At 38.9% G+C, this 24,034-nt stretch overlaps 1 protein-coding gene across 2 annotated transcripts; it reads left to right on the top strand.

Moving 5' to 3' along the window:
* The first annotated feature begins 340 nt into the window (after positions 1-340).
* C4H4orf19 (chromosome 4 C4orf19 homolog) lies at positions 341-22,683 on the top strand. Of its 2 annotated transcripts, XM_053975713.1 has the most exons (6): positions 341-471; positions 1,568-1,617; positions 3,928-4,014; positions 6,706-6,760; positions 19,213-19,260; positions 20,333-22,683. In XM_053975713.1, exons 5-6 carry the CDS (start codon positions 19,229-19,231, stop codon positions 21,273-21,275), a joined length of 975 nt encoding a protein of 324 aa, XP_053831688.1. In that variant the 5' UTR covers positions 341-471; positions 1,568-1,617; positions 3,928-4,014; positions 6,706-6,760; positions 19,213-19,228; the 3' UTR covers positions 21,276-22,683. The 2 variants fall into 2 exon arrangements, with proteins under 2 accessions (XP_053831688.1, XP_053831687.1); XM_053975712.1 differs by lacking the exons at positions 341-471; positions 1,568-1,617; positions 3,928-4,014; positions 6,706-6,760 and having other exon boundaries at positions 19,195-19,260.
* The last annotated feature ends 1,351 nt before the right edge of the window (positions 22,684-24,034 follow it).

The raw sequence follows: 24,034 nt of genomic DNA, 5'->3' as shown, positions 1-24,034 counted from the left end.
TTTTCAGTATTTGAATAAAGAACCACTATGAACTGAACTGTGGTCTGATCCAGTCTGACAGTTTCTGTGTCTCTTTGCACTTAATAAGGTAGAACTAAAAATACAATAAAATCAAACAATGCAGAGACATTCCTGGCGATCCATTGCAGAGAGAGTTTTTTAAAGAAAGAGATTTTCCCTTTTTTTTAATTTAACCAGGGTGGCAGAATAAATCTACTTGGTACTTTTTTCATACTATAATTAAATTCCCAGTCATGGAAAACAGACAAACTCACTCTTTCTATTTTCCCCTGGAGTTTTCTGCAGCAGTCATTACTAATGCCTTTGTTAATCAGAAGTCGGCTGGAACCGAGAAAACAGGAGCTAATCTGCTGCTTCTCCGATCTGGGTGTCCAAAGAACAAGGATTTGTTGCAGTCATTGCTTTGCCACCTGCCTGAGGCATTCAACTGTATCTAGCACAATGATGCTGGTAAGCATTCAGGAGTAAATACACAATAACATTTGTATGTTTACAGCATCTGTGGAAGGTGTGGGTAGGGTGATTTCTCTACTGTGTGTTTCCAGAGCAAGTCAAACCCATTAATTAAATTCATGCTCTTGTCCTGCTTCAAAAGTAAAAACAGAGATGATTTATGGGCACTGACAGCTGCAGGAACTGGTTTTGCTCACTCCCTCTCATTAATTAATTTTGAAGCATCTGGATAGGTTGATTTCTCAGATTCTAAACATACAAAAGGCTGCACATCCTCAGTTTCTGCAAAGAAAGAAAAATGCCAGTGCCATGTAGAGAACTGTCTGTCATGGTTTCTCAGTGCTGGCATATCATAGCAGGGGTCCCTTCCAGGTAATAATTAACATTGGCTCCATGATTCCAGAAGGCTGATCAATCACTGTACTATACTATACTATACTATACTATACTATACTATACTATACTATACTATACTATACTATACTATACTATACTATTAAGAAAACACATCACCCTTACAGACAGTCCGATACAGTCAGACCAGATTGGTCAATCAATCCAAACACCATCACCAGTGACAAATCAAGAAATCACCCTTTGGTAAACAATAATGCATTCCACATGTGCACAACAACAGGTGCAGCAAGTGAAGATAAGAATTGTTTCGCATTCTTTTCTCTGAGCTTTCTCACAGCTTCTCAGGAAAATCCTGGGAGAGCTGTGTTTCTCTCTGTTCAGAGGATATGGGATTAGCACACTGGCTGAACAATATCTACTGAAATTGTGTACCTCAATATCCCTGTGCCTGCCCAGGCTACTTGTAGGATAAAGCTGTAAGAGGTTCCAATTATAAAACATTTCTTATCCAGTATTATTTTACTTGTCCTAACAAGAACAATTCTAAAATGAGAAAGTAGCACCTGTAGAACAGTGTAATCTAAAAACAAAACAAAAAAATTTCTCTAATAACAGACCCAGGGAAATTGCCACAAACACTCCCTTCTAGAGGGAATATCAATGTCTCTATATTGCATATAATGATATATGCAAATATAAATATACAGCAATACACCAGTGTGTTTATTTCTTCTAGGTTCTTTAAACAGGAGGCAGATTGCTAGCATTTGGTGCTGAAAGCTGGAGGTAAGCAATCAGAAGACACCCAACATACAAGCTAGGAACAGGAAATTGTTACAGAAGTGGAAAATTTTGGGTGCTGAACTTTCACCCTTGTCTCCTGTGAGATTTTTACTAATAAAAAACTATATAAACATAGACAGATTATATTGACATTGCATTACCTGCCCAGCAGAGCCATATGCTGCTTCTGCAGACATGGCCAAAAAGTTCAAAGCTTCCCATGCATTAATGAGCTGAACCTGGGTGTTATATGTTTCATATCATGCTGTAGACCTATATTGACCTATATTGACATAGTGAAGGGCTGGGCCAGAACACTGGATCTGTCTTCCAATCAATTATTTTATGATTCTGTACAATACTTGGTAAAACATAAGGCAAATTTATTTTGTTGTGATTCATAGTCCAGACAGCAGAAAGTCTGCCAGGAACAAGGATGCTACCATCTAAAGCAGCTCATGATCACTAGTTACCAGGAAGAAATAAAAAGTATCCAGCATGGTCCATAAAAGTGATGGAGAAAACAGAACATAAAACTCTTTCTGCCAGTGACCCAAAGGGTCTCACTAACAGATTACTGGAACTAAGAACCTCTAGCTAGGCATGAATGAGCGCATGATACTGGGTTGCAGAATCAACTAAACAGACAACACTATCCCAAGGTGCCTTAGCTATTAGAAAGATAGTCATTCTCCAGAAAACTCTTGTACAACTGGCAAGACCACAAAGCTCTTTCAAATAGCCTATTTTCAGCTGTGAATCAAGATCTCTCCTTTCGTCAGCTCATTTTTACCACTCAGGAAACAACGTGTGCCTTTTCAGTTACTGATGAGGTGCTTCACGAATCAAGATTTGTCAGATTGCAAAGAATTGTTAAAGTGTTCATTAAATATTAACTGGTGCATACCATCTTACCTGCTTACATTCTTCATGTTGTTGGTGACAAGTTTGATATTTACAAGGAGCAATGTGATGACAGAATTCAAGAGCTGACATACTGATATATTAAAAAAAAATAAATTCAAGAAAGTTTGACAGAATAAATAACCTCAACATGATTATAATTCATATGTACTTTTTGTAAAGAAAATGGACTATTCACTTCTCTTCCTCCTCAATTCCTTCAGTGAACCAAGACCCAAGACATCTTTAGTTACCTACATTTCCTTTTTCTTATCCCTATAGAGTCTAAGAGAGAAGTGTGCAGTTTGACAGTTGGAAGGTTATTTCTTCACTCCAAGCATTCATAGAAACAATTCAGGATTTTCAAATTCAGCTTTGATTTCACAAAACTGCTCCTTTTCCTAAACTTAGAACAGAATCTTAAAGGCTTTGAATCCACTCCTAGCAAGATTACCATGAAAATGCAGTGAGAGGACATTAATACAACCATATGTAAACAATCGAAACACACGGGCACAATCACAAAGAATGTATGGAAATCAGAGGTTTGTTCCACTGAAAATTAAATTGCAATGAAATATTGAAGTCATCAAAAAGAACTCCCAAAAAAGCTATTGGACAACAGACTTTGCAACAGAGAAAATATTTGAATGGTACCACAAAAGCTCAAGGGCCAAGATTGTTAAAGAAGGGAAGGAAACTATAAGGGAAATGCAAACCTCAGGGCATTTGAATTAAATGGGCAATTAAAACCACTATTGATAGCTAAGCATTTGGTGAAACTAGGGGACAGCATAGAATTCTAAGACTTTTTATCGACAAAGGAAAACACCTAGTGTCTACAACCAAGTGATCTTCAGCTCAGCTTGGAAGACCAAGGTGTGATTTCCAGAAAGAGAGAGTTAAGCCCTGTATTGTTTGAGTAAACTGTTAGTTCTCTTTGATCCTTAGGGTGAGGGAGACCTTTCTTAGGCAAAGCGCTCACCACTTCACACATTGTGCAAAGAGAGGCTGTGTGCGGTGCTTGAAAGCTTCACGGTGGGAGCTCCTAATGGAGCACAGCCAGAGGTGAACCAGAGTGACAACTGTCCAGCCTGCTCAGAGAATGCAGCACCCCATGCACCTTTCCAATGGAGGACAAACACAATTTTTAAAACCAAAAGCCTAGAAAGAGATCCTAGAGCAGCACAAGAAGGTGCTCAAATAACTGTGTCAACAATATTTACTTTGCTCAGCATGAAATACATCCAGGATCTGAAGCATACCTATGGTCTATGTAAAAGCAGGTTTAGATAATTTCATTTTGATTTTGGTTTTATGACTTTGAGATAGCATGTTTTCAGCAACTAAATGAAATGGAAAATGCTAATGTGAGCTTCTGAGAGCCTAAAGATTTTGTTTAAATTCTAGGTTATTTTGGAATGTGAAAGCTACTTGCTGCTTGGATCCATGACAACCATGTAGGCACTCTTCACTTTAACAATCTACACCAGCATGGTAAGCCATATTCCAAAGACTGAGTCTCACTGGTAATTGTGTTGTGCAATAAGCTGGAGTGACTAGGTATATAAGCTTCATGCTTCTGGCTTAAAGAAAGTAATATAAAAACTATTAAACAACATAAGCAAGAAGGATATGGCAACATACCTTGATTCATGAACACTGCTTTATACACCAGCCAAGTATTAAGTTTCCCAGAATATCTCAGAAAGGATGTTGCTAAGCAAAGATGATGGTAAAAGAATACTTAATTAAGATGTCTGAATGCAATATATAGGACTAACAGCCATGCTCGAAACTATCACCAGCAAGCAGAAAAGTGAAAAGGTCCAAATACAGTGAAAAAAACCCATACTTTAAACTCAAGTTTAAGAACAAATATAGAATGGTTTGTCTACTTTTGGGTCAAAAGCCAATTATACATACATCAGACAGAAGTTGGCAATCAAACCGTTTATCATTGGACATGATATAAGGAGTGTGCTGACAACTTACCAATAGCTGTGACTCCCAGCAGCTCTCCTTTTTGGCATTTTCATTTTACATTTCTACAGAATTATAGGAATTTCCTAGAAGATTCAAAATAAACAAAACAAACAAAACCCAATAATAAATTAAAGGAAAACCCTATAGCTAACCTACTACTTCAGACTACTTCAGATACAGACAAAAGGAATTTACAGCAGTTAAGAATGCACTTGAAAGTTCAGTAAAACAAGCTGCCTCTTTTGAATTTGTTAAATGAAATCTGCATCCTTTCATAACTGGACCATGGATTTTATTTTTCATTTACTTTCACTGTATGCATAAATGTTTAGGCCATGGCTTACACAAAACTAATGAGGACATTAAGACAGAATTATACTGCAAGTAAGATTATTAGAGATCTGAACAAAAATTAAAAGGAGAGTCTTATAACTAATTAACTAATCATACCTATATTAAAAAAAAAAAAAAAAAAAAAAAAAAAAACAGAATGCAAAAAGGACATAAAATGACCGCAGTAAAAGGTTGCATAAAAACAGGAACACACCACGACTCATTCTTCATAAGCTTTATTATTCACTTCACATAAAGTACTAATCACACCTTTAACAGATGCACAAAAACATTCAACCCTTTGCAACAGTACAGTAAGATTGAATAGGGCTATAAATCTTCAAAGTGCAGCACAAACATTAAGCTCTGAGAAGGATATGAAATGGTGACATACAGGACAGCTTAAGTGACTTGCTCTGAGGGCAAAAGAGCAACAGAGTGAATTGAGGCTGAATGAATCCCAGGTTCTCCTTAGCAACGAGTCACATCAGATACCCAGGCCACTTAAATTTGCATTTAGATTTCAATCATATTTCAGGCTTTTAATAGAAAGTCTTCTAAATGTCACCCATGGGTCAGACACTATGCAATGTTGTCCTCTTGAATTTGTAGGCAAAGAGCAACCATGAAACTCCATATACAGCAGGGGTACTTTCAAACCTGGAAGCTAGATAGTGAAATTTTATAAGAACTTCTCAGAGTTTATCCATAAATTATGAAAACTATAACTGCAAGGAATATGTATGCAATGAGAGTATAGCAAAAACAGCAGCAGCAGTGATGACCATGTTGCTTGTACTTTGTTGCCTTGTACTTTCCCATCCCAGCCCCATTGGCTATGGATGCTGAATTCAGGAATGAACTACCCTGGCTTAGATCCTAGGAGTATTCTCCTGAAAGGGATCTCAAGGACAACAAAAATTTCACTCTCTTACAAGAAAAGCCTTGCAGGTTTCAAGAATGGTGCAAACATAACACTGTGTGGACTTGTGGTTTGTAATGTAAGCTACACTGAGAATTTTCAAGTTATCACTCACGCAGAGAGATGCTGAGAATGAAAGAAAGCACACGGCCCAATTTCTAAAACTCACAGCAAAATACTTTGCCCATTTCACAGAAGTGAGCTCGACTTGGTGATTCATGGTCATTATAGGTTTGCATGCACACACTAATCCACACGGGCTCACATTTCACTACAAGGAATACTGAAAATATTTGGATTTTTAAAGGAGGAAAAGCATCTGCATTTCAGTATTGTTCTACTCTAATTCTACAATTATCTCATTAATTTATTTGTCTCTTTAAAAATTCTTAATACAAAACATTTTGCTGAGCTTTCCATTTAGCTGGAGCACATGTCTGAAAGAACAACAGCTTTACCAATATCTAGAATATTATTGCAATGCCAGAGGCATTTCTTAAGTTTCAAAGTTTATGAAAATCTGAAGGGTGAAGTTCTGACAAGCACACAAGAAGTTTTAACTGATACTATAAATATCCTGGCTCCCAAAAAGAAAAAAAAAAAAAAAAAAAGAAAGAAAACACACAGGAAAAAAGGTCTCATAATACTGCATAATTGAAAGTTTTCTAATTTTGCTGTTGTTTAAACACTTCACATGAGTCCTAATCCACTGTAGCAAAGCTTATGCTCACTTTAAGCAGGTTAGCATTCCAGTTCAGCTCAAGGGGATGAGCATACTACTCAAGTGATTTATTTGATCACTGTCTAAATTTAAAATTCACAATGGTACCAAGAGGAGGTTGTTCTATTTCCACATTGTTTGCAGTAGACAGTAAATGCCTCTGAGGTTCCTTCTTACTTATGTGTGCATGTGAAGAAACCACTTGCAAAGTGTTTTACTCTTGCAGGACCAAGACATTTAAAACAAATCTTTCAAGCAGTCGATGGAGTACAATTGGAAAGGTAGGATTATTTTTTTTCTCCTTGTGTAGGTTTAAAAATGACTGGCCATTCACTATTGTAACTTCAGCATTCCACAACATAAACCATGTCTCCCTACAATACTCCACAGTGTTTTCTAATGACAACACTCAGCTGCTACAAGCACTAGTGACAGAACAGAACTGTGTTTCTTTCCAACCCATAAGTTTCCTGATGTAGCAAATAAAAGCTTGCCAATTTCCACTCTGAGGTTTAGAAAAAGACACTGTACAGAAGAAATGCAGAAGAATCAATCTAAGACAGTTAACACAGGTGAAAAGTGGCAAGAGAAAATGTGAAAATGCAGGCAAATGCTATGGAAAGAAGAAGAAGAATGGAAGGCAAGCAGAGGAAAGAGAGGGATTTGGGAAAAGAGAACTAATTGGAAAACATAAGGATTAATTTGGTTTGAGAGGGGGAGCACAGTGATCTCCAACAGTTTCCCTATAAAAAGCTGTAGGTTATGCCATCAAATGGTCAAACACAAAAGCACAACTTCCTGACAATGTTATGAAATCTACTTGGTCAATGTGTTGAATTTTAGGGGGGGCTTTGCTTTGTTTGGGTTTTTTTTTTTTTTTTTTTTGGTGCTGGTTTCTTTTTTATGGGGGCAAGGGCGTAGTTTTTGCTGGGTTGGGGTTTTTTACTTTTGTTTTTACAAAAGAGAATCATTGACTCATTCAAACTGCTTATGGCTTTATCCAATTTTCTTAGTATTAAGAGAGGCTGATGTTCTGAGCACAACAACAATGCCACCACAATACCTGCCACTAGCAATATTTCATATGATATAAACAAATCAGAAGCATCTGAAATATTCAGGACAAGATGAATTTTAGGCACACTAAGCTACAGCTGAATACCAGAGCTGAGATCACATATCCTGCCTGGCCTAAATCCTGTCCAAACACATGTACACAGAACACTCCAATCCTGTATTTGAAGCAATCTCCATGGACATCCAAGTCTATTTTCAGAATATTGCTCCCTGAAGTAAAAATTTATGGCATACTGCTAAACTCCAGCAGTGTCTCTTCATACCCTCTTCCAAAGACTCAACAGGGAAAAAACAAACAATCAAAGAAGCACTGAGCCTTTCCATAGAACTGCTGTGCAATCAAGAGTTTTCAATGAGATAGAATGACAGGATTACAGGAGTCAATCTGCTTAGACTTCATTGCTGATTTCCTAAGTTTTATTTTAACTTACAAGAATTTCACAATATCTAAAACATATGAGATCTCCACCTCTCTCTCCTTTTCCATCTTACTCTGTTCACCAAGGTCACCTAAAGATTCAAAGTCTTTCAACAGCATATTTTAAAGGTTCTGTTATCTTTGGCCCAAAATTTCTGCAAAGAGCCAATAAATCATTTTTGCACAGAACTCACAGACAAATACAAGAGGCAACAGCTTCCAGCAGATGGGCCAGCAAAGAGCTTGATTTCATAGTGTACAGAGCACTGCTATACTGCAAGTGAGAGGCACTGTCTGGCAATGTACATGGCACAACCACAGAATCACAGAATAAGCTGAGTAGGAAGGGCCCCACAAGGATCATCGAGTCCAGCTCCTGGCCTTGCACAGCACCATCCCCAAGTCACACCATGTGCCCAAGAGCATTGTCCAAATGCTTCTTGAACACTCAGATTTGGTGTTGTGACCTCTACCCCAGGGAGCCTGTTCCAGTGCCCAGCCACCCTCTGGGTGAAGAACCTTTTCCTGACATCCAGCCTAAACCTCCCTGACACAACTTCAGGCCGTTCCCTCAGGTCCTGTCACTGATAACCACAGAGGAAAGATCAGTGTCTGCTCCTCTTCCTCCCCTCACTAGGAAGCTATAGACTGCAATAAGGTCTCCCCCTCAGTCTCCTCCAGGCTGAACAGAACAAATGACCTCAGAATATATTTAGGAAGCATTCTGACTTGTCAATTTTTTTCTCACAGACTAATTCCTACAGCAGTAATGCTGTAGCTTTCATGCTCACTGTCTGACAATTTTGATTTTTCTAATGTCCCAAGTAGGATTTCTCATTGATAACAGCATCCATAAAACTGTACGGAATTATTCCAGGAGGCAAAAAAATAAGTCTTTATATATATATATATATGCAGTTGAGAAACAATATGCATCTAGAAAGTACTTCTATATTTAAGCAGGCTTAAATCAGCTGATTGTGTAAATGGAAATCTAAGAAAAAGTGATTTCCAGGCCAGAAGACAGAACCCACATCAAGTCCCAGTCAAAACCACAGAGAAGGCAGTGATTGCTTTACACAGTATTCAAAGAGTTAGAGAATTCCATCATAAATTAGGATCCTCATCTCAGTTTGACCCTCAGTCTCTAAAACACATTCACAGCTATCAAAATCATATCCTTGATGGCATGCTCTCAAGCAGTTTGCTCAAGCCTGCCATTGGGAAAAGAGCAAAGTATAAGCAAGGGAATTTTGTGAATTGTAGACCCATGGCAGCACCATCTCAAGACCAGATTCTAGAGCTGTTTCTATTTAAAAAGACATTGGCTACAATCAAGGATTTTCAGGTGAAGGGTTGGAACCCAAGAATCCATCCTCCAAAGTGCACAGTTGAACAGAATCACATAGAGACACTTTAACCTCTCAAGAAAAATGACATTTCAGACACAGTCCCTCTGTTACATAAAAATTGGCTATAACTAATTTGAGGCTCCACTTGTGTTGCCAAACACAGATCCCCACTCAGGCTTAGCCTAACACAATTACTGACTCAAAATAGCTCCTCTGCTGATTGTTTCTCTCACATGTACATGACCATCTGCTTCCCATTTTTGCCTTGTCATACATTTAGACCATGAATCCCTTGGGAAGAAGCACATTTCTATGTTTGCCTCTATACAACATGGGACTAAACAGGACTCAGGGTTTTAGGCCCGACTATTAAACAAGCTATTATATTTTAGGGGATTGATAATTTTAAAAGATGTGAAATATAAACTTCAGTAATTTAAACACTAGACTATGTAAGTTGGGTAAAACCAAATGTAGAAAACAAGCTTAGCTGAAGAGGAAATGAATGGGTTTATGCTACCAGCTATATTTGGTTTTCCTTTATGCAAACTGGCTAATGATTGTGGGAGTTGTACCCTTTTCCCCACTCTTCCTTTTACTCTTTAAAAATAAAACAATCATTTCGTATGGTAACTAATGGGGGTAGGGAAATGTTCTGTGACCTAGTGCTGTGAATTATGAGGAACTAGTCAGAGAGAATGTATTTCCTTTTAAGTATCTTATAAATATTTAAAATCAATTGCAAAGAGCATAACAGGAAAAAAATTATATGTTCAGATCACCTCCAAGCTGTAGCCCTTGTACCCTCTAGGGCACTCTTCTGCAGCAGTAACACCTCAGAAAAAGAAGGTCCACCTTCCACATGAGCTGGCCTTACTCTCTCAACTGTTTATAAAACAGTCAACAGCTACCAGAAATAGTAGTCTGTGAATGAAATAGTACAAGAATGTCTTCTTAAAAACAAAACAAAACAAAGAAAAAAACTAACTAACTAAAAACAGAACAAAACCAACAACAACGACACAAACCCCGAAACTGTCAAGGTAGAAATAAGAATCTATGATGAGAATAAAACATGGCACTTCGTATGCTGACTAATACTGTCAGGAAGCCACCAGGAGTAAGTGGAAGATCTGGCTGACCTTAGTGGTTTGAGAAGAAGGACATTTTGAGGAGGAGCCTAGCAGGATTTAACATAGCTATGCATATTATTATCAGCTTACACAATGACCAACAGTTACAAATCAAAATAGAACACCTTTTGTAAAACTGATAGCATCTACTTTTCATGACCTTCCCCTTCAGCAAACACACCCACAAACAACAAGTGCAGGTGTGCTCAAACAGTACTGGTAACACCCAAACGTCCCTGCCTTGAGACCTGCCCACTGCTGCCTCCTGGTTTGGTGCAAAACAGCTGCATGGAAAAGCAAGAACGTGAAGGGGCAATGTGGGAGCAGAAAACCTGTCAGCATCTGATAAAAACACAGCTAGATGCCTGGAGGTATGGGAAGAGAGCATCTGTAAAGAAGTGGAGCAGTTTCTAATGTTGCATTTGCATCAATCCAGGTGCTCCCCATTCCAGCTGAAGTATTCACAAAGGCACATAACAGTTAATAGGTACTGCCATTGCCAACTATACTGGTATCATTTCTTGGCAGTACAACTACACATATGTAAGATAATTAGCACGTATTTTTCTATTATAAGCAGAGCAGACTAAATCTGACCTTTTGTCTGTGTTTTGAGAAAACAAATGTAGCCAGACACTTCCATTACTCTGACCATCCCGACTGCCAAAGTAGTTTCTCATCAGATCCTAGCCAGACATCAGGCTGGCAGGATGCTCTTCCCCTGTGCTGAGAAATGTCACAGCATGCACCCACAATTAGGGGGCATGACTGACGCCTGCACGGTAGACACACTTCTCAGCTAGGAGACTGTACTCCAGCTTGGATGGTCTTACGAACAATCCAAAGATATAATACAGAATTTATTCTATTATAGTACTATTTCATGTACATAGCAATTAGAATTGACTGCTACTGTTGTGATCCTGGAACTGCATATTTTTGTCAACTATTACTATTGCAAATTTCCTGGATAAACATTTAATACTTGCATACCTTTTCAGATGACACAACACAAATAAGGGTTAAAATCATGATAGCATACTGGTTATTTGGTGAGTAGGCCATACTTTGGTGATTAGCTGTGCCATATTGATGGTTCGTCTGGCAAGTATAGTATTTGTTATTTAGGTTTTTGATATTCATGGAATCATAGAAAGGCTTGGTTTGGAAGGGACTTTAAGTTCCAATCCCCCTGCCATGGGCAAGGATGCCACCCACTAGACCAGGTTGCTCAGGACTCCATCCAACCTGCCCTTGAACATTTTGAGGAATGGGGCATCCACAGCTTCTCTGGACAAACACTTCAAGTGCCTCACTACCCTCTGGGTAAAGAATTTCTTCCCAACATCTCATCTAAATTTCTGCTTTTTCAGTGTAAAACCATTCTACTCTGTCCCATCACTATCTACCCGTACAAAAAGTTGCTCTCCTTCATTTTTGTAAGCCCCCTTTAAGTACTGGAAGGCCACAACAAGGTCTCCCCAGAGCCTTCTCTTTTCCAGGTTGAACAACTCCAGCTCTTGTAGCGTGTCTTCAGAGAAGAGGTCCTCCAACCCTCTGAACATTTACATCACTTTCTTTTTAATCTCCTGAAAAGTGTGGGATTCTGCTAACTAGAAACAATTCTGTTTAAATGTCACTTAGTTTGCTTTGCCCCTTGCTATGACTGCTCACATACCTTTGTCATTTAAGGATTCAGTTATTCAGCTATGTATTACCTTGATGAAGCATAACCCTTTTGTGATATCAGATCTACTTCCTCAGTAATGAAAAAACTACTCTATGTTGGAATACAAAGCATCCAAATTTATGAGGCTGTAACTGTGAGACTGCTTTAATTGTCTAGATAACAAGCAACACATGCTTCTGATCAGTGAGACCCTCTAGATTTTGATAACTGGACTGATTAAAGCAATTTTCTCCCTTGAAAAAGCTACAAGTCTAAATCAGTTTCATGGCTTTACTATGAAGAAGCCTAAATTTTATCACTAAATCCCACACATAGAACCAACATCAACTTTCATGTCTTGAATAGCACACAAAACATCAAATTCTTCCCTCACTGAAATAAATAGCCATTGTCCGTACACAGCATCTGTGTGTAGTATCACCCAGAAGTTTGACACTTTAGTCAGGAAAATGCCAAATATCAGTCCACCTTGTACAATGTAAAATCCATGGGCTTAATTCAGCCTGGCCACGGAGAAAGAGAAAAAAATCCCTTTAAAAAACACATTATCACTGTTAGCAACTGATGACAGTGTATGGATTATTTGCATTCAAGCAATGATCATATTTATCTGTAAAAAACAAGGGGTTCAGTTTGAAAAAGAGCAAGCAGAGGGGCAATGAGAGCCAAACATCCAAAATGGACAGCCATAAGTCACCCCTGCAGTTAGGCTGTGGCTCAAGAAGTTTTATACAAGTTTTTGAGGAGTCTAGATGTGTCAACTTCTCCTGTCTTCATTGTTAGCTGCACTAGAAAAACATGCAAGCTGTTCAGCAGGCAAATAATATTCTCAGTGGAGAATAAAAGTGGCTGACAGACCTGTGCAGCTCCTCAGCACTGTAAAATAAAGAAAAATAGGACAATCAACAATAACCTTGGCAATAACCTTGTGCTGGCTGGATAGCATAAGGCTCTTTCTGTCAGACACTGACACTCCTTATTCCCAAATATAGAGCCTGCTTCCCTCAAAAGAGAAGAGTAAGCAGCACCAGAAAAAGCACTTGCAGTTTTCTTTTCTTGCAGAGCAGCAGAGATAGGAAAGACTGCAGGGTGACTCAAAGTCAATCCACAGGTCATACTCTGTCAGCAGGATGGCACAGCCAGGTATCTCACTAGGGCTGGACTGCAAGATGGCTGAGGCACGGGAACAACAACTCAGTGCTACATTTTAAGAAAGTGTGAACAAAAAGACTGAAGTCAATTCAGCTAGCAAAAAATGGACAGACTAAAATAACCCATGAGGTGGGACCTGCTGCCTATAAGGGACCATGTTACAGTTCCTCAGTTTAGGTCATTTATTTTAAATTATATATGTCAATTGAGTTATTCCCTGAAGTACATTTAAAATAAATTTCCAGATTAAGATTCAGTGTGAAAAAATGAAATTAGATTTTGGTCCAGCTCTTAAGTATTGGTCTCAGTGAAGATTTGAGCACAGACTGTGCTCTCCACAGACCATGGTATAATAATAGAATAGTTTGGGTTGGAAGAGGTCACCTAGCCCATCCCCTCTGCAGGGACATATTCAAGTAGATCAGGTTGTTCAGATTATTCTGGGCCCAGGATGGTTTGGGTTCTCCTGTTCCCCAAGCCTGCACCCGTTCTGAGGCCCTCTGGTCTCAAAACAGTTACTAAGGTCAGGAAAAAGCCCACAGGATTTGAAGGGTTCTCTGTATTTTAAGTAAGACAGTTCTTCCAGATTATATTCATCCAATAGTAGTGATTAGCCTGCACAGTGTGTGGCTAAGTTATGTTCCTCATCTTTTTTCCTTTACATGGTTTTTCCTGTTATTCTCTCTCCCCCTCTAGCACGGGCTGGTAATTTTTTCTACTGTGTGTTTACTAGTTTTCCAAATTTCTAAATATAGTTCCTCTCAACTCCACCACTCCTCCTACAGTTTTTCTGTGCCTCTTTTATATTATCTGTCATCAATTATGATCAATTATTCCTCTGCCTCCATGCCTCAGTAGCACAGAGACTCATAGAATGGTTTGGGTTTAAAGGTCATTTCATCCACCCACCCTGCAATGAGCCTGGACACTGCACTTCCTCCCTCCAGCCTAGACACATCTGAGCCTTTGTCAGACCTAGCACATGCTGAGAACAGTCTCTGAAATCTTCTGAGAGGTGTGAATGACTACTTAGCACAGAAGGCAAACTGCACCTCCTGTTAGAAGCTTGTCAAGTGCTAGAGCTCTCTAAGGTTATTCCCACCCCACATTCTCTATATTTCCTCTGCACATATTTCTATGCAAACACTTTCTCTTCTCACACTTGCTTCTGTGCATATGTCTCCTAGCTGGTTAGAATTTGGCATCTATGTTAGCAAAGAAATACCAACAAAGTCAATTGTGTTTGTGTTACTAGTGAGGCAGACAGACATAATTCTGATGAACAAGGATTTGCGTCCTTGACAAAGAGACTGGTACCTCAGGGCAGTATCCTCAGAATGGACAGGTTTTACTGAGGAGTGCAAAACACAGCAAACTGATGGGGAAGACACTGGCAGGATCAAGTCTGAAAGATGCCTCTAACTAGAAAATGTCATCAGAAGGAGGTGCCTCAGGCCTCTAGGAGATACATCATCCAGGCTCAGCCCAGATAATACCCATGTAGGAAAAATCTCCTTACTTGTTAAGGTAATCTAGAGGGAAAGGATGGAGGAGAGTAAAAAGCCAAACAACAGCAGCATCAGGGTTTGTGGGATGAAAACTCCAAACAAACTAAAACAAACAAACAAACAAACAAACAAAGATACTGTATTAAAAATAATGATCCAGAATCAGAGTTTATCAGTTGAGAACTACTAGAGAAGCTATTTTAATATTGTCTCCCTCAGCTTTCTGCCTCTGCTCCTGGAGGTATCTAAAAGGAATTTAAAAATAAAAATCAAGACAGAAGAAAAAATACACCATGAACAAAAGTAAGACTGAACTGTTTCTGTTTCCATGTAAACTTCCAAAAAATATTGAGAAAGGTGCCAAACCATTTTTATGACCCAAAAATATTTCTTCTTCCGTTTTCATGACATTATCTCTTGTTTGCCTTTTATTTACTCATAACACAGCCACAGTTTAAATAAACATTACGACTTATGTTATTCCATAATTTAGAGTCAGATACCTTGTATTTCTCAAATCTGATAAAGAAAAGCAGACTTCTCTTAAAAGCACACTGTGGCTGGAAACACAAGGCTGTGGGTTTGGAGTCAGACATTATTCTTGTTATCTTCACCAAGGTCTCACACTTGAAAGAGAAGTCCCACCTTATTCTCTAAGCCGGCGCCACCATAATTGTTTTTAACCACCTTCCCTTTTTCAGCATTTGTTTTACTGATAGGATTTGTGTCCTGCTCTCCTCAAACTAAGACTAATTACTACCTCCTTCCATTGTTAGAATTTTTTCCAACTTTTTTAAAGAAGTTGCTCTTCTGTATCATACTGTTTTAAAGGAAGAAGGTCAGTCTTTCATAACATCAGGTCTTCTTTGTCTCTCTGTGAACATATTTAATACATTGCAAGCACATTATATTTAGACTATCTTTTGACATGATCAACTAAAGGTCTGCTGGGGTAGCTGGGGTAAACACACAAAGCTAGGCCTCTTCCATCTCTTTCACTGAAGAAAAGAATTATAACTTTAAATGAACCAAGCACTGATACGGAATATGCAAACCACAAGGCTATTCTACACTGTCCTACTACAAGAATCTGATTCTTTTGTAGAACCTGGTACAAGCTCATCCACAGAGGCACACTTTAGGAAATTCAGCAGCTACTCAAAACTGAAAAATTCAAGTTCAAAATTTGGAAGAGTAAAAAAGATTAATTATAGGCCTCCTTCATTCCTTTTACCTCAACAGCTCTGTCTCATTCCTGCAAATGCTCCAAGTGGTCCAGTCCACATCTGAAAAAACTTCTAAAAAATCTCTACTTAACATTTTTGCAGAGCTTTAATGCCAGGTAATCTATTAGTGTTCAGGATTAAGTAACTGCTTAATAACTAGTGACAGACATTTACAGGCCTTCAGAAACATCATGGTCAAGAAAAATAATATCCAAGATTAATGGCAGTTTGATCTGAATTCTGAGAATCTGAATGTTAAAGCCAAGGATTTTACTGCCACTTTGGACAGGCAGCCTTTTTCCAGGGGGAAAATAGCCCCCAAAGTGTTCTACAGGACAGCATCCCACATCATGTCATGTTTTTCAGAAATTATCTCATCAATTTAGGAGCACGGCATATCTGACAACACAAACATTTAATAAGGATGCAATGTCTCTAAATTCAGCACCAGTTAACATCCATCAGTTAACACCATCCATGGTTGAAGTCTCTAACACTCTTTTGTTTCAAGCCTGTAGCACTTGCTTGACTCAAACTGCTCCAGACAGCAGCTTATTAGTATTATTTATCCATTAACACAACCAGGAACATCACACAGTACACAAGCCTTTAGAGCTCGGTATCGAAAACAAGATAAGTAGGATTAAAGCACGCTTTTTCATGCTATAAAAGCAATTTGTTCCCCAGAATTATTTTCCAGCTTGACTTGAAAGATTATCATAAATGGAAGGAAAGGGCATGGGAAAAAAAAAAGCCGGTGTTCAGACAGTGACATTGTAAAACTATAGTCCTATTTCAGGGATGTGAAATAATTCATAAGATAATACAACATACACTGTTTTCCATATGTAATATTTTATTCATGCCAGAGGACAGATCCAGTTGTAACTAATCAGTTGAAAAGCATAATGCAGTAGCTGCAGAGATAATTCCAACAGCAGCTGTAATTAAAAAAACAAACAAAACAAACACACACCAAAAAACAGGAAAGTGCTTTCTGTGAAAACTTCAACAGTAATTTCAATTTATAATTGCCTTCTATGACAATCACAAACATCTTTACAACAAAATAAAGGCCAGCAATTAGAACTTGCCAATGCTTAAAACCTATAAGCAATATTTTTTGCTTTAAAAAAAAAAGGCACAAAATTTGTAAGTAAAATCCCTGAGTAGGAAATCTGTCAGATAAAACTCTAAGCAGAAGTACCCTGACTTGAAGTGCCCACTCTCTGCTAGAAGCAACATCTGTTGTTGGAGCTGGTTTACATACAAATCAGAACTGGGTTCACCAAAACTATAAACTCTAAAGCCAAGCCAAAGGCTGTGAGGGAATTTCAGTGGGAAATCCTCTTCAGACAAACAACCCTGTATCAGAATTCCTTCTGTGATGTTGCTGAGGTATGTGGGGTGAGAATACACAGTACACAGTCTGCAGAGATGTGGAAGGGAGTCTGCAATTCAGGGAGAGAAGCAGCTGGCTTAAAAGCCACTCCAACAAGCACTCAGCTCCATCAAGGTGGCTACTCCTGATAGAAATTTCTGCTTCAGAACAGTTCATGTGTACACAAAGACAAAAAGCATAGGTAGGAGCAGCTATAGCCTAGGCTAAAACCAGCTGCTGACTGTAGGCTGTTAGAGGCTCCAAGAATGAGACATCTGACATCAGGTATTTAGTTCAGTGCTAACACCAGAAATACTCAGATTTTAGAGGGCAACTGTTTGGATTTACATTTCTGCTAGCATAATTGCCAGTGTGCAGTTCAAGCCATGCCTGAGAAGAATAAATCAATACTACTTTCCTTGGATGTTTTGTAAATAAATTACTCCAGAAAATACCCCGACCTTGCTTCATCAATTTCTGTTTTATGGGAAGTGAGCCACTGTCCTTAGGCACTGTATGTGAGTTTGTAGAGTATCTCAAGAGAAAAAGAAAGAGCATGAATAACAATGGACAAAACACATTAAACAACCTGCCCTGACTTATTAACTTGAAACAAGATAGCCACCACCCATAAAGAATACTGGGGGGTTTAGGGGTTTTGGATGTTTAGATCTGGGACTTCAGTTTAGGTTCAGAACAGAACTGTTCTCAAGGGTCTAAATTAGCAAACCACTTCTCGTAATAGAAGACTTTGGCAGAAGAACCATATAAAAGGTAATTCTTAGCATCTCACTGGGTTAGGCAATGGTGTAGCAAAACAGAGACAGTCTGCTAGTTCTAGTGAAACTCTGGAATCTTACTGTAGCAAAATGGAAGTGTAACATACTGCTTATAACAAAATGCCCATTCCAGGAATTTGTCTGTGCCTCACTATGAGAAAATTCCTCAAAAATGTCACCTCAGTGTTCAGTGGATGTCACAGGGTCAAGTGAATGGAAACAAGAAGATATTGGGAAAGAAGAAATCTGCTTCTTTCAGGTTTCAAACACCTTGAGAACTCTGCATTTGTAGTTCCCACATTTAATTTTAATAAGATGTTAAAATGCAAAAAGACTCAGAGAACACCACAAGGACAGTTCATATGTTCAAAACAATGTCAGTATGATAATATTTAAATAGATGAGCAGTGAGGGGACAGTACAGGTCCTCTCCTATGGTGACAATTAGACATGACGGTCACTACTAATATAAGAACTACGAGGCACCAAATACTACAAAACACAGCTTCAGGTCAAACAAAAGCAGGTGATTCCTCACACAGGCAAGGCTGGTCTGTGAAAGTACTGAGCAAAAGATGTGGTAGATGCTAGCAGTTTACTGTTTCAAAAAACAGCTGGGCAAATTCATGGTAGAGAACTTTACCAACAGGCGTCAAGTGGAAAAAAATGGAAAAAAAAGCCCAACCAAACAACAAACCAATAACCCACACCCAATACACTGACTTACAATTCTCCAAATCATAAAATTGCTTAGGAAACTATTCCGAGAGAACAGCACTATCTAAGAATTGTTAAATTCTTCCCCAGATTTTTCCCCAATTAAAGACCATTGCCAGTGCACAGCAACCTACAAAAATGTTGAACAGTACTCCATCCATTCTTGTGTAAACATCTTTCTTTTTAGCTAACAAACCCTTCTAAACATGAGCATCATTTTCAATGCAATTGCTCATATTTTAATTTCATAATGCTTCACTCACTCTGTCTCTCCCTTGCCTTCCCTTTATCTCTTTTCAGGTTAAGGAAAATCCAGATGGGGTGCAGGTGCTGCAAAATGATACAAAGGTACAATAGAAGAAGAATTTCTTAGACTGAATAAAAGAAAAGCATTAAACCATGTGTCTGTGCTCCCCCACACCTGTTGCTTTAATTAGCCACTAAAAAGGTTGGCATTTTCTCCAAGTTTACAGCACCTTTAGGTACAGGCATACAGATTTCCTATGGAAGTCCTTTTAATTTACTGTAATTAAGGTCCACTTCTATAATTCCTATCCCACAAAATGAATTGTTTTGCATTGAAAACTCTTCTTTAGTAAAGTTTTTTCTAATTTACGTAGCATGGGCTTCCCCCAGTTCAGCAGAACAAGGAGCACACATCATGTCAGATCCTCCCTCTCTCTCAAGCAATGAAAATGAACAACAGTTCTTTGCTTCCATCATAGCTGTTAAATGTAATTAGCTGGGGGAAGAATCCCCATATTAAAAGTCTCCCTAGAGAGGAGGAATAGCTAGTTTTATGAAGACCACATTTCAGCTCCACTTGATGGTTACTACTTCCTCTTGGCCACTTCTGTAGAACAGGTAAGGAACTGGGGAGAAAATGGTGCTATGAGAGAAAAAAGAAAGATAAAGAAAAGAGAGAAGCCCTGGGAGAGATAAGTCAAGGAAACTATAGAGCAAGAGGAAGAAAATTAATCAGGAGGGAAAAAAAAAAAAAAAAAAGGACAAAAAACTTGAAAGAAGAACACCAGGAAAAAATGGAAGATATTTTAGCAACTGTATGAGGATATATTAATTTATAATCCATGTTATGACTACTCATTGGCTAATCAGCTTCCCAGAGAAAATAAGGCTGGAAACAAGCAATGACTAGCTCAAAGTTCTCCAACATCCTCCTTATGCTCCTCATAAGGTGAATCTCAGTACAGGGGTTAGTTATGATCAGTCCCAGGAGACAGCAGCCAACAGCATATTCAGCATTTCCATTTGGTTTAACTCATTCTCAGGACCCAAGATAAAGTTCAGTGACACTCCTTTCTCAACTTATTCAGCTTAAAAAGGAAGCTTAATCTTTTTTACTAATTATATTGATTAACATCATAAGTAACATTTCCTTTCCAAATTTTTCTTACTCCAGCTACATCTTTGATCCAGAAGAAGTACAATCATCTGGATGCATTCATGAAGTAAACAGCTATAAACACAATGAACAAGGCAGCAATAAATCCAAATTCAAAGAGAACAGTGAAAATGAAGAACCTAAAAATGAACTCCAGAAGGATGAGGTAAACAAAACAGAAAATAAAAATCCAATAAACAGTACAACAGAAACTCTCTGGAATCACAGAGGCAATGATTCTCAAGAGGATGGCCTTGTGAAGTGTGCTGCAAAGCCTGATGTTGCAGTCAATGGTGGCAACTCCTGTGCTCAGCACTCCATGCTCAACCCCAACACAAGATCAGTGAAAGAAACCAGTGAAAAGGGAACCTTCAGCCAGTCAGAGGCTCCTTCAGCCAGCAATAGAGACTTGTACACCAAATCAAACAGGTCTGGACAAGACCTTGACCTAGAGACAAGCAGTCAAAGTAAGGCAGCCAGCAATGTGCCTAACAGTATTCCAGACTCCCAGTCTGCAGAAGACAGCGTCTTTCTCAAAGGAAATTCAATACTGGAAACAGAAAGCAATACCATAAGACTGCCAGATATTGATTATCCCCAAAATGGCAATCAAACTGGGAACTGTGTTGAAAAAGACAGCTTTTCATTCAACTGCACACATTCAGACCAAAACACTGGTGCTTCAGTAATACAGGACCAGGATGCTCATGTAATCCCACCTTGGCCTGTGAAAGAGAGTAGTATTGAACCTTTTAAAACTGACTCTGCAACTTTGAGTGAGAGCCTTACTGCTGGTATCACTGTAGTGGCTGTTACCAAAGTCACACAGGCACCCACACACATCAACCATAAAGATATCAGTGGAGGAATTGAGGAGGAAGATGCAGAAGTTGCAGCAGCTCTGGCTGCACTGGAAGCTGCAACAGCAGGAGAAGATGTGGAAGATGATGATGAGTACTAGATGGTTTCTTTCTAATACACTGGGTAAGATCCAGATGTTATTTCCGGATCAATATGAACAGATATACAGCACACATGGAGAGCTGTTATGAACAGCATATATGAGACTAAAGCTTGGTCCCTTCAGCTGTTTTATACAGCCTTTTAATTTCTACTGCCTGAGGTACAGAAGAGCTCCCTTGACTAATGGTAATACTCTTCTCCATGAGCCCAAACAGCAGGGCAAAGCACCGTTTCTTCCACACAAAATATTCAGTTGTACACCCACCTCATCTGCACTCATGCAAGTCTTTCCTTTTTTTCCTCATGAGGGTCTGTGCACACTGCATGTTCCAGGTTCACAAAACTCCCATTTTTTAAAATAGGACTATTGAAGCCATGGAGTTAGAAACCACAGATTTTCATGATTAGCAGAAAAAAACTACATAACTGAGCCAAAGTTCGATGATCTACTGAAATATGAAATAGGGAAGGCAGCTTGGACTGAACTTTACAGTGGTTATGGTTCCATTATGGATTAAGCCTAAATCTGTGCACGTGCACCTGGCATTAGAATGATAACATCATTTCTCCCCATACACCTCTCCCTTGACTGTTTGATATCACAAGTGTTGCTGCTTCAGTTCCTTAAAACAGCAAAAGCCCAGCCAAATCCAAGAGAGTAGGTAACTTTCTGTTGATTTAATGTGCTAAAGTAGCTCATATAAGAATTGCACACACACTATCAGAGAGGCCAGAGAGAGATCAAAACTCAGTCCCTACCAGTTTGGATAGATTAAAACTGTTGTAAAACAACAGCCTGAAACCTCTGAACTCCACTAAATTTTCCAGGTGCATGTCGCCTGTCTTAACAATAGAGTTTTCAAACAGGTTGCGTCTCAAACATCCCCAGCAAGAGCCAATATGGACTCCTCCTCAGTTCTGCTGTAGTTTCTAAATTTGCATCAGGAAAGGGACTGATTTTCAGATTTTAGGATTAAGCCTAAGATCTGAAAATAGTTACATTCTTGGAGGGCTGCATTTCTAATGGGAGAAAAAAAAAAGGAGGTAGAGACCAATGTGGTGCTGTCAATTCAGCAAAAGTATGGTTGAAATAGAAAGTGCTTGAATTTTATACTGAAATTTTGTGGTTTCCAAGTGTTTGTTATAAACTCCTAATAAATTTTTTAACCATAAAAAAAATAACCTGGTGGCTTTTGTACTTTATGCATTTTCTGAATATAAAAGTTACATTTAAGAAGTCCAATAAGACATAGCACTCATTAGATACATGAAAAGCACCAACAATGTATTTGCCTACGGCATATGGTGATTTTGATTTCTCAAAACATTCATGACACTCTTAGAAGCAATTAAAACAACCTAAAGTCTCAGCTTCTAGAGAACGAGATCCTGCTACAGGCAAGAGTCACAACATTGTATCTGTAAAATAAAAAAGCTTTATATGGTTTTAAAGTATTGTAGTACTGTTGATTTCTCTACCTCTTTCCTATTTTAATAGGTCCTTCTAAGCCTTCTCCTAAGTGCATGCAAGTTTTACATATCCATTTGTCTTTCAATACTGAAAGTCAGTGAAAGTGCCAGCACATTGCCAGTAACGAGTTATGCTGAGAGTGTTGCCAGTCCTGACTGTCCCTGCCCACCACCCCAGGGCTCCCCTGCCCTGCCTGGGGCCCAGGACCCCACTCACCCCTCGTGGGGGCAGACCTGCCAGCCCAGCCACGGGCCCCACCAGAGATGCCTGTGCTGGGGCTGTCCTGGTGCTGTTGGCTGCCCCATGGCTGCCCCCAGCTGGGGCAGCAGGACAGACTCTGGCTGTGGGATCCAGCCTTGTTATCCCCAGGGAGCCCCTACTGCTCCCCACATCTCAGCCCCAGGAGCCAGCAGCCCCTTGCTGCACCATGATATGAACCGTGAAAAACAATTCAAGTAAAAAAGATGCTAAAGAAAGAAATGCAACAAACACCCCAGAAAACTTACCTGATTTTTTCAATATCCACTCAATTCGATTTTTCTAATCTAAGCTGCAGCTCAAACTTCAAGTGCAAATCACAGCAAGTTTCTCACCTTGTTCTCCAAGCATTAAAACATATTAGAGGAGAGGCCCTGGTCAGATGCAGCCCAGACAACTCAAACCAAGCAACTCTTCCACAGGAATTGCCCGCAACCATGGGCCACCCTCTGCAAGAGAGCAGCTGAGCCACAGACAGTGCATGTCTTGCAGCCCAAGTTCTCATTGTCATAAATAAAAGAGGCAAAACCCAGCATAAAGCAAGTCTACTCACTGCATTGGAAATAACTGGTCAGGGTTCTCTCACAGAAAAAAGAAAGAAAAGAAAAGTTTGGCCTTTGCATATCTCAAACCTACATCATATGGAAAGCTTCCATAAAACAAATCTATGAGGTAACACCAACATTCAGACTTCTTTTATCTGCTAAGTTTAAAATCCCAGTGCAGTTTTTAAGTTAAAAAACACAAAAAAGAATTTGTATGCATTTTATATTTACATATGTGTTTATATACCTTCAACCCTACCATGATATCACAGAGTGTCAGGAATTCTTACCTTTTTGCAGCTTACAGTGCAATTTTCACAATAAATGTGAAAGAATCACTTATTTAAGAAATAATTTTTAAATGCCACACACAATTTCCTCCACAAAAATTAGATTTTAAATAATTATGTGAGAACCAAATCCTATTCAGTCCATCAATCGTTGATTCAAATAAACACAAACATTGCCAGCTTGAAGAATCCA

The sequence above is a fragment of the Vidua macroura genome, chromosome 4 (assembly GCF_024509145.1).
Source record: "Vidua macroura isolate BioBank_ID:100142 chromosome 4, ASM2450914v1, whole genome shotgun sequence".
NCBI lineage: Eukaryota > Metazoa > Chordata > Aves > Passeriformes > Viduidae > Vidua > Vidua macroura.
The sequence above is the reverse complement of the archived record's forward strand: the minus strand, read 5'-3'. Positions and strand labels throughout refer to the sequence as shown.

Excerpts from the sequence above, each read along its gene's own strand:
- C4H4orf19 (XM_053975713.1), top strand. The coding sequence starts at position 19,229 with ATGGGGTGCAGGTGCTGCAAAATGATACAAAG. Across the intron at positions 19,261-20,332 it reads TGCTGCAAAATGATACAAAG|CTACATCTTTGATCCAGAAG; the intron begins GTACAATAGAAG and ends TTCTTACTCCAG.